The sequence below is a fragment of the Xenopus laevis genome, chromosome 3S, assembly GCF_017654675.1.
Source record: "Xenopus laevis strain J_2021 chromosome 3S, Xenopus_laevis_v10.1, whole genome shotgun sequence".
NCBI lineage: Eukaryota > Metazoa > Chordata > Amphibia > Anura > Pipidae > Xenopus > Xenopus laevis.
This window is the reverse complement of record NC_054376.1, coordinates 122,645,313-122,661,840: the sequence shown is the minus strand read 5'-3', so window position 1 is coordinate 122,661,840 and position 16,528 is coordinate 122,645,313. Positions and strand designations below refer to the sequence as shown.

At 40.0% G+C, this 16,528-nt stretch overlaps 1 protein-coding gene across 1 annotated transcript in view; it reads right to left on the bottom strand.

Annotated features, from left to right (window-relative positions):
* LOC108713333 (intercellular adhesion molecule 5) overlaps positions 1-16,069 on the bottom strand; it is a 29,006-nt gene extending 12,937 nt beyond the window's left edge. Inside the window, exons 1-2 of the mRNA XM_018256279.2 lie at positions 15,503-16,069; positions 959-1,237 (exon numbers count right to left, since the gene is read on the bottom strand). Coding sequence (XP_018111768.1) covers positions 959-1,237; positions 15,503-15,572 — 349 coding nt within the window. The 5' untranslated portion in view covers positions 15,573-16,069. The remainder of the gene's footprint in view (positions 1-958; positions 1,238-15,502) is intronic.
* Between the last annotated feature and the right edge of the window lie 459 nt (positions 16,070-16,528).

The following is a 16,528-nucleotide window of genomic DNA, read 5'->3' as shown; positions in this document are numbered from 1 at the left end:
GTACTACTATAGTTTATATAAAAAAGCTGTTGTGTAGCCATGGGGGCAGCCATTCAAGCACAGGATACACAGTAGATAACAGATAAGTACTACTATAGTTTATATAAACAAGCTGCTGTGTAGCCATGGGGCAGCCATTCAAGCACAGGATACACAGTAGATAACAGATAAGTACTACTATAGTTTATATAAACAAGCTGCTGTGTAGCCATGGGGGCAGCCATTCAAGCACAGGATACACAGTAGATAACAGATAAGTACTACTATAGTTTATATAAACAAGCTGCTGTGTAGCCATGGGGCAGTCATTCAAGCACAGGATACACAGTAGATAACAGATAAGTACTACTATAGTTTATATAAACAAGCTGCTGTGTAGCCATGGGGGCAGCCATTCAAGCACAGGATACACAGTAGATAACAGATAAGTACTACTATAGTTTATATAAACAAGCTGCTGTGTAGCCATGGGGCAGTCATTCAAGCACAGGATACACAGTAGATAACTGATAAGGTCTGAAGAATCCCATTGTATACTACAGAGCTTATCTGTTATCTACTGTGTATCCTGTGCTTGAATGGCTGCCCCCATGGCTACACAGCAGCTTGTTTATATAAACTATAGTAGTACTTACACCATGGAGTAATCAGCTTCTGACTTTTTCTCTCGGCTGCGCATGTGCAGTAGAGCAAAAAGTGTAGCTTCGATGAAGTCGCTATTTAATTCTACTGCACAAGTGTCTGCCCGTCGAGATTTGAAGAAAGAAGAAGCTGGAAGACAATCAATCCGCGGTGCTCGCTGGAAGAATCCTGGGCCGGTGCAGTTTTCTCCTGATAGGTGCACTTAATTCTGACAACGAAAGAGCTATCACACTAACTGCCCAGTGGTTGCTATGGGTTACTGGAACGGAACAAATCTTTGAGCCTGTATAGGAAACTGTAATGGGTAGAAACTTACCGTAAGGAATTACTGTGACAATGTTATCAACCCCTTCTCCACGTGATAGAACAGTGCAGCTTATGTTTGATGCTTTCCAGCCATCAGCTCCATCTCCAGTTCCAACCTCAACTTCAACAGAAATCCAACCAGGTCCTCTAATGATGTTCATCTTTCTTAATCTTGACTCCCATTCAGCTTGAGTGCAGTTGTGGGTGCAGTTTAACTGAACCCAGTCTCCGAATGGAGCATATACCTCTCTATTCCCAATGTTCCCCTGGCATGGCTCCTGCGAGGCCCCTGAAAACAGATTAAGAATGAAAAATAAGAGTTTAGCCATAAGGCACCGCTGCCTGATCAAATGCATGGAAAGTGGAAACAAAAAAGGTAACTGAGTTGAAGGAAATCCATTAAACCTTTAAAACAGTGAAATAAATTAATGAGAGAAAAGATTGCTACAGCAAGTACCCCCAGCATCACTGTAAGATCTATGGAACAGGGACCACCCTCCTTCTATTTGTCACATTCATCTTTATTACTGTGCATATTCATTTCTATTGCAATGTCTGTCCCCCTTTTTGTAAAATCAAAACTGCTGTAAAACTAATTTGTATACAGTATTACTATATTTAATGTAATAATAATAATAATATAGTGAATAAAGTACCCCCTCTTGTAAAATATAAGGATATTATAAATGACCGAGAAGTTTCATGACCTGTATAAGTACGAGGCCGAAGGTCATGGTCATATACAGGTCATGGAACTCCGAGGTAACTTCTAATATCCTCATATTTTGCAACTGGGGGTACTTTATTTATTATAATACACAAATTTCAGCGAGTCATGTGACAGAAATGACATCAGAACTCACCGTATATAACTGATGACATCAGAACTCACCATTTATAAGGATATAATTTACAAGATATTCATGGCTTTTGTGTATTATAATAATAATAATAATGTACACTGGTCACAGTGTAGTCATGAAACGCGTAGAGCCATGCACTCCCCTGCCTTATCCTTCCATTATTTTTGAAGTGATATATGCTTTTAAATCGTATCTAATAAACAGGGATTTTAACCTACACATTTTTGTGAATCTGCCCTACAATTGAGCCAGCAACTTCCATCACTTTGCTTGCTACAGTCCACGTGGAATAATCTAGCTGGACGGAGGGTAAGAACTCTCATCTCACCTCATATGTGGAGCTCAGCAGCGAGAGCTTGTTTCTAATAATACACAGTCACAGGCAGAATACAGTGCTAAGGAAAGGGATTCACTACAAAACCATACAGCAAATACAAATAGAAAATACTGCTTTCGCTGTGGTTCAAAACAACACACTGCAAATTATGTTACATGTCCTGCAAAAGCTGTACAGTGCAGCAAATGCAAAAAGGTAGGACATTTTGCAAAGATCTGCTGTAGTTCTGCTAAAGATGTTCATGAAGTCACTACTACAAATGTCACAGTATTACGTGTGAATAAAGATGACACATTTATTCCAGACAAGTTTATATGCACTGTCAGTGTCAGTACTGCTTCTGCTGACAAGGGACACTCCATTAACCTGATGCTTGATACAGGTTCAGCTCTTTCTATACTACCAAAGGAGATTTTCTTGAAATACTTTGCAAAAGATCCGCTTGTTGCACCTGCCCTGAAACTGGTCAGTTACTTAAAGGAACAGTAACACCAAAAAATGTAAGTGTTTTAAAGCAATGAAAATATCATGTAGTGTTGCCCTGCACTGGTAAAACTGATCTGTTTGCTTCAGAAACACTACTATAGTTCATATAAACAAGCTGCTGTGTAGCAATGGCGGAAATTGAAAAACGGCTATATGGCACAGGTTAACTAATGGATAACAGATAACACCATTAGACAGACAGAGCTTATCTGCTATCTGCTGTGTAACTTGAGCTTTTTCTCCTTTGAATGGCTGCCCCCATTGCTACACAGCAGCTTATTTATATAAACAACAGTAGTGTTTCTTAAGCAAACACAGCAGTTTTACCAGTGCAGGGCAACACTGCATTATATTTTCATTACTTTAGAAACGTTTATTTTTTGACGTTACTGTTCCTTTAAAGGATCCAATCCCTGTGCTTGGTTGCCTGCCAGTGACTGTACAATTTGAATCAAAGACTGCAAAATGTGACTTTTACATTGTTTATAAGGGAACTGCTATACTTGGAAGGGATCTCTTTGCTGCATTAAACCTACAATTAGTTGATGGTCTCATTACTACAGCACCAGTGCCTGCCACACAGCCAGTGTCTAAAATTCTACAACAAATACTGTGAGAACTATACTGGTGGCCAGCAATGGATGCCGATGTGGTAATTGCCATTCATTCTTGTGTTACTTGTCAGAATCATGAAAAAACAGCTATCACATATACACCACCACTTCAGCCAATACCATTTCCTGATTCAGCATGGAAAAAACTTGCTATTGATATTGTCGGTCCTTTTACAGATGCTCCTATAGACTGTAGATTTGTTATAGACTATTACAGTAAATGGCCTGAAATTGCATTTGTTTCTCATATAACATCAGCTACAGTAATAACATTTCTGTCTACAGTCTTCAGCAGAGAAGGTAATCCAAAGGAGTTAATGTCAGACAACGGAGCACAGTTTGTCTCATCTGAGTTTGAATTCTTTCTGAGAGAGAGGAATATTGTGCATAGGAAATCTTCAGTGTATAACCCACAAGCAAATGGAGAAATCGAGCGATTCAACAGAAGTCTGAAAAAAGCACTACAGCAAATCTTACTGAGAAATCTTGGAAAGTATTTACAACAGAGTTCCTACATAAATACAGAGCAACACGCCATGCAACAACCCAATCATCTCCAGCTGAATTATTACATGGCAGACAGATGCGCACTAAGTTACATGTTGCAGACATCAAACTTCCACAAAATACTGTCCCTACAAAATCATCTGCTGCTGACATTGTCAAACGTCAACAAGCCAAATGCAAGGCTTATACTGAAGGAAAATGTGGTACAAGAGAAGTGCACTTTCAGCCTGGATCTTTAATCAGAATTAAGAAACCAGGACTACTGAAACAAGGACAATCTAAATTTACTACACCACTTGAAGTGAGACGTCAGCGAGGACCATGAACATATGAACTGTCTGATGGATGCATATGGAATGCAAGTCGTCTTGCTCCTGTTAGGAATGAGATTGGAGAAGCTCCATTTGATGATGGACATTTTCCTACTTTTGATGCCAACTGCAATAGGCCTGATGAAAGTGAACCTATAAGGCGTACTGAGAGAATCAGAAAACTACCTACATGGACCAAGGACTATGTGATGCGAAGAATGTATATTATTGCTTTAAGATGCATTGTTGTTGTTTATTACATTTGCCACCTTTTGATGGTTTTATTAATTGTGGTTTTATGGACACGGTCCAGCACTATTTATGGGTTAATTTAAGTAGTGTGTCTATTTTACTTGGCAGCGTGGTTTTATAGCATTATTATTAAAAGTTAAGTTTTAACAAAATAGTATGTCTAGCACCTGAACTGGTTAACTGGAAGTGCAGACAGTGAGGATGCAAATGCAACATTGTATCTGACTCTGTACTACTTCATTTGTAATTGTTTGATACATTTATCCTAACCTGCAGGTGGCTGAGACATTGACTGGTCTAAAGCTCAAATAGCTGTTTTTATTCCATTTGCCCAAATGCTTATACTGCACAAGAGTTATACTGTGTACATAGTACTTCTATACTGCTTAAAAGTATTAGAGTTCAAGCTACTGTTGAAGTGTAATGGCTGCATGAACCTGCTAATAAAACACAGCAGTTTTAGTCTACTCATCCTCGGCTACCAAAACATAACAGATGGCAACCCTAGAAACAATTCTGTTTCTAAGAACAATAGTTCAGTTAATTTTGGATTGTATTTAACAGCTATTCTACAGCAATATGCCAGGTTCAATTAATATACAGCTTGTTTTAGGTAGTTTAATTTTGATTTTGAATTAGAATTACCATAGGATGTGGTTTGTATTTTTGAGCTTTGGCAGTGTAAAATGCCTTGTATGTTGTGTACTTAACTTTCAACTTATTTCAATCAATATGGAAAATACATTAGTATATTAAAGGAACAGTAACACCACAAAAATAATTAAAATATAATACACTGTTATCTGCTATGCAACCTGTGCCTTTTCTCCATCTTGAAGAGCTGCCCCCATGGTAACATAAAAATTGAATTGTTTTAAAGTAATAAAAACACTACTATTGTCTATATAAATAAGCTACTGTGTAGCCATGGGGGCAGTCTTTTAAAGGAGAAAAGGCTCAGGTTACAGAGCAGAGATAGCAGGTAAGCTCTGTAGAACATAATGTTATCTGTTATGCACTATTTATCCTGTGCCATGTAGCCTTTTTTCTATTTCTGCCATTGCTACACAGCAGCTTGTTTATATAAACTATAGTAGTACTTATCTGTTATCTACTGTGTATTCTGTACTTGAATGAATGACCCCAATGCTACACAGCAACTTGTTTATATAAACTATAGTAGTACTTATCTGTTATCTACTGTGTATCCTGTGCTTGAATGGCTGCCCCCATAGCTACACAGCAGCTTGTTTATATAAACTATAGTAGTACTTATCTGTTATCTACTGTTTATTCTGTACTTGAATGAATGACCCCAATGCTACACAGCAGCTTGTTTATATAAACTATAGTAGTGCTTATCTGTTATCTACAGTGTATTCTGTACTTGAATGAATGACCCCAATGCTACACAGCAACTTGTTTATATAAACTATAGTAGTACTTATCTGTTATCTACTGTGTATCCTGTGCTTGAATGGCTGCCTCCATGGCTACACAGCAGCTTGTTTATATAAACTATAGTAGTACATATCTGTTATCTACTGTGTATTCTGTGCTTGAATGGCTGCCCCCATGGCTACACAGCAGCTTGTTTATATAAACTATAGTAGTACTTATCTGTTATCTACTGTGTATCCTGTGCTTGAATGGCTGCCCCCATGGCTACACGGCAGCTTGTTTATATAAACTATAGTAGTACTTATCTGTTATCTACTGTGTATCCTGTGCTTGAATGGCTGCCCCCATGGCTACACAGTAGCTTGTTTATATAAACTATAGTAGTACTTATCTGTTATCTACTGTGTATCCTGTGCTTGAATGGCTGCCCCCATGGCTACACAGCAGCTTGTTTATATAAACTATAGTAGTACTTATCTGTTATCTACTGTGTATCCTGTGCTTGAATGGCTGCCCCCATGGCTACACAGCAGCTTGTTTATATAAACTATAGTAGTACTTATCTGTTATCTACTGTGTATTCTGTACTTGAATGAATAACCCCAATGCTACACAGCAACTTGTTTATATAAACTATAGTAGAGTTTCTGAAGCAAAAATACCAGTTGTACATTGCATTATATTGACATTCCTTTAAAACATTTTGATTTTTTGGTGTTATTGTTTCTTTAAAAACAGAGGAGTTGGAGTCTGGGTTGTAAGTACCATAAAATGAAAGAGTCAGAGTCGAGGGATTTATGTTTCGACTCCAAATCCCTGGTTTACGTTGCAGAAAATAGATAAGCTCTGCAGAATACAATGAGTTCAGTCCTTACACAGGAAGATAAACAGGAGTCTAATGTTATTCACGGCTCTCTGGACAGAACTATAGAATGAAACCCATCCCATATAAACATTTGTTGCCAAGAAACACGCACTGGATGAAAAACCAAAATATAGTATATCCGGAGCCGCTGACCAGAATACACTGAATTATAATATTCTGCTTGTTTGTAACCTATTTCACAATACAACTGTCCATATGCAACTGCTCAAACAAAGTAGAGAGGCGTGCAAATGAGTTGTACAGCTTGGGAAATCTCACGCAGCAGTAGCAGCAGTAGCAGCAGCAGCAGTAGCAGCAGTAGCAGCAGCAGTAGCAGTAGCAGCAGCAGTAGCAGCAGTAGCAGCAGTATCAGCAGTAGCAGCAGTAGTAGCAGTAGCAGCAGCAATAGCAGTAGCAGTAGCAGCAGTAGCAGCAGCAGTAGCAGCAGTAGCAGCAGTATCAGCAGTAGCAGCAGTAGTAGCAGTAGCAGCAGCAGTAGCAGTAGCAGTAGCAGCAGTAGCAGCAGTATCAGCAGTAGCAGCAGTAGCAGCAGTAGTAGCAGTAGCAGCAGTAGCAGCAGTAGCAGCAGCAATAGCAGCAGCAGCAGTAGTAACAGCAGTAGCAGCAGTAGCAGCAGCAATAGCAGTAGCAGCAGTAGTAACAGCAGTAGCAGCAGTATCAGCAGGCTTCTCTAGCAGATATGCAGACAGGGGAGTGAGAAGTGCAGATGAGCTTGTCTCTGGCACATGGCGCCGCTCAGAAAACATTGCTTACGCAATAGGAAATGTCCTGATTTAAAAAGATATATACTCCTAAAATTCTAATGCGTGTTATTATGTGAATTAATAAAATAGATGAAAGATCAATTTGGCTGGCTGGATATGGCAATATATTTTAGATTTAACCTCCCCAGTTATGCAGTTCTAGTATTAGGCACAAAGAATATTAGGCCTGATCAATGGCCCCTAATCTTAATCCGGCCATAGATGCAAAGATCCGATCGTTCGATTACTCGAATGATCGGACTTCCCCATCTCCCGACCTGCCACTAACCATTCAGATCAAATAAAGTAGAAAAGAACAGATGAGCCAATGTTTTGCCCCTGACAGCAATCGTACGATAGTTATGTCCAACCAAAGTTGGTGACAGTCTCCCACTGAAAATCGTACAGTCGGCAATACACGCAGAGATATTATCAGCAGCCGACAGAAATCTTTTAACCTGTCCGATCAACCAAACGACTGATCTCCATCGGACGAAAAACGTCGGGACTCTCCACACATGGTCCGAAAATCGCATGAATCCTTGATTCGTACAATCAGATCTTTGCGTCTATGGCCAGCTTAAATCTCAAATTACTGGAAAGAAATGACAACTCAAAGGGACACTATAATAGAGATGCTTAGAATTAAAGGGACACTATAATAAAGATGATAAGAATTAAAGGGACACTATAATATAGATGCTAAGAATTAAAGGGACACTATAATATAGATGCTAAGAATTAAAGGGACACTATAATAGAGATGCTAAGAATTAAAGGGACACTATAATAGAGATGCTAAGAATTAAAGGGACACTATAATAAAGATGATAAGAATTAAAGGGACACTATAATACAGATGATAAGGCTTAAAGGGACACTATAATACAGATGATAAGAATTAAAGGGACACTATTATAGAGATGCTAAGAATTAAAGGGACAGTATAATAGAGATGATAAGAATTAAAGGGACACTATAATACAGATGCTAAGATTTAAAGGGACACTATAATAGAGATGCTATAATAGAGATGCTAAGAATTAAAGGGACACTATAATACAGATGATAAGAATTAAAGGGACACTATAATAGAGATGATAAGAATTAAAGGGACACTATAATAGAGATGCTAAGAATTAAAGGGACACTATAATAGAGATGCTAAGAATTAAAGGGACACTATAATAGAGATGCTAAGAATTAAAGGGACACTATAATAGAGATGCTAAGAATTAAAGGGACACTATAATATAGATGCTAAGAATTAAAGGGACACTATAATAGAGATGCTAAGAATTAAAGGGACACTATAATAGAGATGCTAAGAATTAAAGGGACACTATAATAGAGATGATAAGAATTAAAGGGACACTATAATAGAGATGCTATAATAGAGATGCTAAGAATTAAAGGGACACTATAATAGAGATGATAAGAATTAAAGGGACACTATAATAGAGATGCTAAGAATTAAAGGGACACTATAATAGAGATGCTAAGAATTAAAGGGACACTATAATAGAGATGCTAAGAATTAAAGGGACACTATAATAGAGATGCTAAGAATTAAAGGGACACTATAATATAGATGCTAAGAATTAAAGGGACACTATAATAGAGATGCTAAGAATTAAAGGGACACTATAATAGAGATGCTAAGAATTAAAGGGACACTATAATAGAGATGCTAAGAATTAAAGGGACACTATAATAGAGATGCTAAGAATTAAAGGGACACTATAATAGAGATGCTAAGAATTAAAGGGATAGTATAACCAGGCGCTTTTGTTTATTTCTCAATAAGTACCATTGTGATTGGGCGTTGTGCAACACCGTCGTGCAAAATGCCTCAAGACCCAGACTGAGTTAGAATCTCATGACTGGCAAACAGGAGACTGACTCATGCGAACCAGAAAATATGCATTTAAATGATTATCACAGTTATAGAAAATAAAAGTTTCCTGTGTCTTTAGGGAAAAGCAAGCACTTTAAATATTGATGATGATCTCCCATTAAATATAGTAACATAGTAAGTTAGGTTGAAAAAAGACACACGTCTATCAAGGTCAACCTTTAACTCTATATATATAACCTGCCTAACTGCCAGTTGATCCAGAGAAAGGCAAAAAAAACCCCATCTGAAGCCTCTCCAATTTGCCTCAGAGGGGGAAAAATCCTGACTCCAAAATGGCAATGGGACCAGTCTTGTACTATGAGCTATCTCCCATATCCCTGTATTCCCTCACTTGTTAAACACCATCCAACCCCAATAAAACAAAGTGAAATAGATCAGATAGTTCTTATGAGCACTTTTGCAAATTACATTATTTTTTTCTTGCATGACAATAGCAGTTTTGCACAGCTAATACCATGAATTTGTTACAGGGCTGGTACAAGACTTTTAAAGTTAATGATGCAGGCGGCATCACCTGGTGTTACATTTATTTAAAGAGGAGGCACTCTTGATACAAATTTGTGATATTAAAGGGAACATATACCTCCCTCCCTATTTGACATGAGCTTATTCAATAGGGTTTGTAGAATAGGTGCATAAAAAGTATCTGAACTGCAGTTAAAAAATATATAAATTTTATTACGCAGGCATACCTGATTCCACAGATTAAAACAAAACCACCTCCCAATCCCCCTTAGGCTCACAGTGTCACTAGAGTTAGCACCCCACCAGAATTTAACCAGCCTAGCCAGTAAATGATCCACCTCTGCAAACTGTCTCAGAATATCACTCTCTACATCATATTAAAAGTTAATTTAAAGGTGAACAATTATTACAATTTAAAGAGATAAAAGTGAGAAAAAAAAAATTACTAAGCAATTGTATTTTTTTTAAACACACTTGTCTTCCCCTATCTCCACCTTCTGCCTCTGGTTTCAGATAGAGCACCAGAAATAATGACTTTTTCCAATGAATTTCTATTTTCTATGTGTCACAGTTTTTCTAATATTGAAGTGTAAAGTGTCATTTTTCACCTTCTGAAGCAGCCCTGGGAGGGGGGGTCGCCGACCCTGGAAACTGTTCTAAATGGATACATTTAGTTGATACATTTCTTATATTTGTCCCTGCCGAGTAGAATCTCTGGGTTTCATTACAGGCAGCTTTTAGAATTGATACAATAGTTGCTAATACTCCAGAGATGATGCTGAGAAATGGATCAACTAGGGGGCCTATTTACTCAGCTCGAGTGAAGGATTCAAAGTAAAAAAAACTTCGAATTTTTTTTGGGGGTACTTTGGCCATCGGATAGGCAACTTAGTTCGATTCGAACTATTCAAACTAAAAATTGTTCGACTATTCGATAGTCGAAGTACTGTCTCTTTAAAAAAAACTTCGACTACATACTTCGGTAGTTTAAACCTACAGAGGTACAATGTTAGCCTATGGGGACCTTCCCCATTACTTTGCTAAGGTTTTTTTGGTCGAATGAAAATCCTTTCGATCGATGGATTAAAATCCTTCAAATTGTTCGAAGGATTTTTCCTTCAATCGTACGATTGTAAGATTTGCCGTAAATCCTACGACTTTGATATTTGAAGTCGAAGGATTTTACCTCGAGGGTCGAATTCGAGGGTTAATTAACCCTCGATATTCGACCCTTAGTAAATGTGCCCCTAAGTGTTGCAAAATTATAACAGTTCAGAATCTGCACCTGAATTACTGAGCTGCCAGACTCAAACACCAGAGACACCAACATTCAACTTTAAACTTAGATATTGGAAAAACAGTAATAAATAAATAATGGAAAGTAATTGAAAAAAGTCTTTATTTCTGGGGAACAATCTGAAAACAACTGAACTGAAAAAAGTGTTTGGAAGGTGAACAGCCCCTTTAAAGGTGATGTCTGGGTTCTCACTCTACACAAAAGCAGAAGGAAATCAGGGTGTGAGTATTGAGGATTTGTTTTGCTTATATGAGCTGGGGCTCCTTTCAAGGAGGAAGTCCCCATAAATGGACAGATTCTCGTTAAGTCGTACGAGAATGGAAACCTTCCCTGTCTTGTGGAAAACCCCATTGCGAATAAAACAGGCCCTAATTCAATCTCGCAGTAAGAACGCCGTTTCTAAGATGGCGACACAACATGCACTAAATCGCATTTGCAGGGAAAGGTGTTGGATGAAAGGTTGCAGAACGTAAAGGCAGAGAGGGGTAAATCCTCCCTTTGGTCTTTCCCTTCATCTCATGACTTCTCAGTTTTGGGCCTGTCCTCTGTGCTCTTCTGCAGTTCTCTGTCTTGACTACAAGCACATTCGAATCCATACAGCAATTGCCATAATATCTTGCCCACAGTTGGGATTCTCAGGAGAGATGAATACAGGCACCTTGTTTTAGTTCCACATGTAGTCAGGACAAGCAGTGCAGAGAACAGAAAAGAACAGACAGATACAAGTACAGTATCAGTTGAAATCATTTACAAATCTACAATACGATTTTCTTTGATTCCTATTTATTATTTGTATGGGGTTAATAATTGCACCACCTCCCTCTGCCTGAGACAAATACAAAATGAAGATAAAATAAAAATGAGGCCCTTTAAGTGGGCCCCTGGCTGTGGGAAACAGAGCAGCAGCCGTAACCAGAGGTGATAAGGCCATTCCTCCGAAATGAGTCAGAACCAAAGCATATGCTGCTCTCCAACTCATAAACGACACTCGATGTCTCAATGTCAGAAGTGAAAATGTCACTGTCACTTGGAAAACGTCACTCTCTACAAGTGACAGAATTATATGATATTGCAGTTGCTGCGTATTCCCGAGCTTTTATAAAGGCGCTACTGAATTAGCTTGTGCTTTCAGCATTGCCTTATACACTGTCAGCTACTCTCATAGCCCTACTGCAGGGTAATCAATCTTATTCTACGGAGCAAAAGGTGGCCAAGCTCAGACCATGGGCAGGCAAACTGGCAGGTAATGGAAGCTTTATAGCCAATAAATAGAACTGCCAGTTACTATAATTTCAAGGAGAACCAAAGGTTAAAACACTAGGGGGCAGAACCCTAAATAGCCCAGCCGACCTCTTCATACAACCCCACCCCCACAACCTGCAAGCGTACTTGTTAGTGATGGGCGAATTTGTCCTGTTTTGCCTCGCCATGAATTTCGCGAATTTCACGGGAAACTAGCAAAAAATGCACGAAATGCCAGTTTTGTCCCGGTGCCCATTAAAGTCAATGGGCATCCGTTAATCACTGCCGGCGTCGAAATCGGCACCAGAGTCGGAACCGGCATCGAAGCGCACAAATTCGCACCTGTCGAATAAATTTGCCCATCACTATTACTTGTGTGTGCCAGCACATGCACACTAATTGCTGGAGCAGGTATGCCAAATTAAGGAGAAGGCAGTGGTGGGACCAAGTAGGACAGGAATAGGGAAGAGATTTGTGTCTCTGGCGCCCCTCCCACCAGTGCACCCTAGTCACATGACTCTTCTGCCTACCCCTAGTTTTATGAAAAGCCCTGGTAACCCCTGTGGGTGTACAACATATTGGTACCTCTCAGAGTTCTCCTTTAATTGGTCTTGGAGGACTACCCTGTACTTTTCTATTGTGCTGTAGGAATATACATCAAATTTTTGTGTGGTCTTAGCACCCACAAAGACCACAAACCCACCCCTTTTCTGCCAGTGTGTTAGTCTTGGGGATCTCTTGCCAATAAAAATCTAACAGGAGCTTGCAGGACCAATGCACTGGGGAGGAACGACTTTTCCCAGGATAACAGAACCAAGCAGGGCGGTGCCAGCCTGCAATCCTGACCAATACTCTGCTTGTATTGTATAAATGGAGTTATAAAGGCACAGAGAGATACAAAGAACTGTGTCAGCACCAAAATATGTACAGCAGCTACTGAGATGACTGTGGTTTCACAAGAGATGGCTGCTGTGCACCTGCTGATATATACTGAGTCGGAATGTGCCGGTCAGTCAGTGGTTTGGGCACACGTAAGCAGCGTGCCTGCATCATGAGGTTGGTTTCTCTGCTGAGGGTGACTGGCAGAGCTTAGAAAGCAACATCCGCCTGGACAGAGACATAACTAGAGGGGGGCGGGCCCTGGCGCAGGACGTGCAGCCGGGCCCCGCCCCCCTCCGTTCGGCCCGAAAAGGCCGCATTTGCCATTTACGAACAGGGTGCGAGCCGCTGGGGGGCCCCGAGGGGGTGCGGACCCTGGCCCAATCGCACCCCCAGCTCCCCCAGTAGTTTCGCAACTGCGCCTGGAAAGTTACTTCTAAAAGGGGCATAGTGCAATGAAGAATAATGAATAATGTAATAAAAAGGGCAAATACTGCCCAGGTCTAGTCACCCATAGCAACCAGTTAGAAGTTTGTTTTCTAACATATGATCAGTAAAGGTTACCCGCTGGTAGGTTGTTATGGGTTACTAAACCTGGAGCAACATTTGCACAACTGTTTATACAGGTTTCCCTTTATCCAGGTCATGATATCTCTATAAGCGTTAACCAGACTTGCTAATTAAAGGGATACTGTCATGGGAAAACATGTTTTTTTTTTCAAAACGCATCAGTTAACAGTGCTGCTCCAGCAGAATTCTGCACTGAAATCCATTTTTAAAAAGAGCAAACAGATTTTTTTATATTCAATTTTAAAATCTGACATGGAGATAGACATATTGTCAGTTTCCCAGCTGCCCCCAGTCATGTGACTTGTGTTCTAATAAACTTCAGTCACTTTTTACTGCTGTACTGAAAGTAGGAGTGTTATCACCCCCTCCCCCCCCAGCAGCCAAACAAAAGAGCAATGGGAAGGTAACCAGATAACAGCTCCCTAACACAAGATAACAGCTGCCTGGTAGTTCTAAGAACAACACTCAATAGTAAAAGCCAAGTCCCTCTGAGACACATTCAGTTACATTAAGTAGGAGAAATAACAGCAGCCTGCCAGAAAGTAGTTCCATCCTAAAGTGCAGGCACAAGTCACATGACAGGGGCAGCTGGGAAACTGACAAAATGTCTAGCCCCATGTCAGATTTCAAAATTAAATATATAAAAATCTGTATGCTCTTTTGAAAATTGGATTTCAGTGCAGAAGTCTGCTGGTTGGTTATTTCGCTTTTTATGCAGCAGCTCTCCAGTTTGTAATGTCAGCAATCTGGTCGCTGGGGTCCAAATTACCCTAGCAACCATGCATTTAAATGAGAGACTGGAATATGAATAGAAGAGGGCCCGAATAGAAAGAAGAGTAATCCAAAGTAGCAATAACAGTAAATGTGTAGCCTTACAGAGTCTTTGTATTTTTTATAGATGGGGTCAGTGATTCTCCATTTCAAAGCTGGAAAGAGTCAAAAGAAGAAGCAAGCAATGTAAAAACTGTAGAAAATAATTAATGAAGACCAATAGAAAAGTTGCTTAAAATTGGCCATTGTACAACATACTCAAAGTTAACTTAAAGGTGACCTGCCCCTTTAAAGGATAAGTAAACCTTTAAAATAAGTGAATGTAAAATTGATTAGGGGGCTATTCTAAGTACTTTTGTAATTTACATTCATTATTTATTTTCTTTCTATTCCATGATATTAAGGGATATATGTACTGTTAATATGAATGAATTTTGTTACAACAGCGCCACCTGCTGGTCAGTTTCCCACCAGTCTGACCACCAAGTAGTCAAGGAAGTTTTCAGGAGAAAGAAAGAGGCTGCTCTGATGCTCTGCTTAGGAAAAGAATTAGAAACCTTTCTCACATCTTTCCTAAGCAGAAGAACATCAGAGCAGCCTCTTTCTTTCTCCTGACAACTTCCTTGACTACTTGGTGAATTGCCCTTTAAAGGAGAAGGAAAAGGAGCACTTGGGGTGCCAAATGTTAGGCAAACAGACTTTTCTTCTCCTTTAAAGGAGAATTCAACCCTGTATACAAAAAAAGTGCTTAGAATAGCCCCCTCATCAATTTTACATTCACTCATTTTAAAGGTTTACTTATCCTTTAAACACTGTAGTTCTCAGCTGCTGAGTTTACCAGTTCAGTTATAAAGTGGGTCCTGTAACTCTACACCCTCCTATAATCTCACCCATTCCTCCCCCCCCCCCCTCATGCCATTGGAATGCTGGGCTCACTATAAATAAACCATGGGGCTCAGCCAGAAAACCATCCCAATACAGCGATGTTGTGCAACTACAATTCACTGCTTACCTGCACAGCAGATGCCAAACATGAAGACTAAGGAGAGGGAGAGACAGAAAGTGCCCAGAGCCACTGGCATCTTTTGTCCTGCTGAATAATCAGCGCTGGGGAGTCTGGCTGGGATGTGATGGGTTAAATGCTGCCTCCTAGAAGTCAGGACCGGCGGTGTCAGCTGCTGTTGCTCCGGTTGTTGAAGTTCTGTTCTGCAGTGGAAAGAAGAAGTTTGTACAATCCAGCCCGGAGCCTCTATCCAACTCCAACACAGACGAGCGACTGTACGAGCCAACTGAGCGCGGGAGGCCAATGAAAGGGAAGAGTAGAGCCAATGAGAAGGCAGGCTCGGACTCTACACCCAATAAGATCAGTCCGACTTCAATCCCTGCGCCCCTCCCACTTCTTGATTTCACTGAAAAATGACTTTCTCTGGGAATCCCACCACCCTCTCCTCCTGTCAATCTAAAGTGACTTCTCCTAACCCTAGAGCTGCTGCTGAAACGCTGTTCCTGCTCAAGCCTCCCTGTCTCTGTCTCTTTCTTTTCTGTGCCTGACCCTCTGCCTCTGCCTGACCCCCTGTCTGTGCCTGACCCCCTGCCTGTGCCTGACCCCTGCCCTGCTCCCACTAGTGCCCTAAATGCAGCCCCTGCTCTGTGCCTGACACTGCGCGTTACTTCTCCTCTTCTGCTTTATATGGGGGGGGGGGGGGGTTTCCCAGCATCATTATGACTCACAGACCTGTGCTGTTTAGTCTGTATCCGGAATTTCCCTAGAATTATTAATTTGTCTACTGGGGAATAACACAGAGTGAAATGACCCTCAAGCTCCCATGTGTTTCATTTCATGGGCTGAGAGAGAGATGAGTTCTAATTTCTTTGTATATAAAATGCTTTTTCTCATGAATTTTACAGTTTATAAAAACTTGTATTCGGAAGCAAAGGAAATGAAAGGTTTTGAAATGAAATGAAATGAAAACAAATGTGTTGGGCCGCTGTACAAATAAAAGACTAATAAATATAATATAATAATATCATGTGCTGC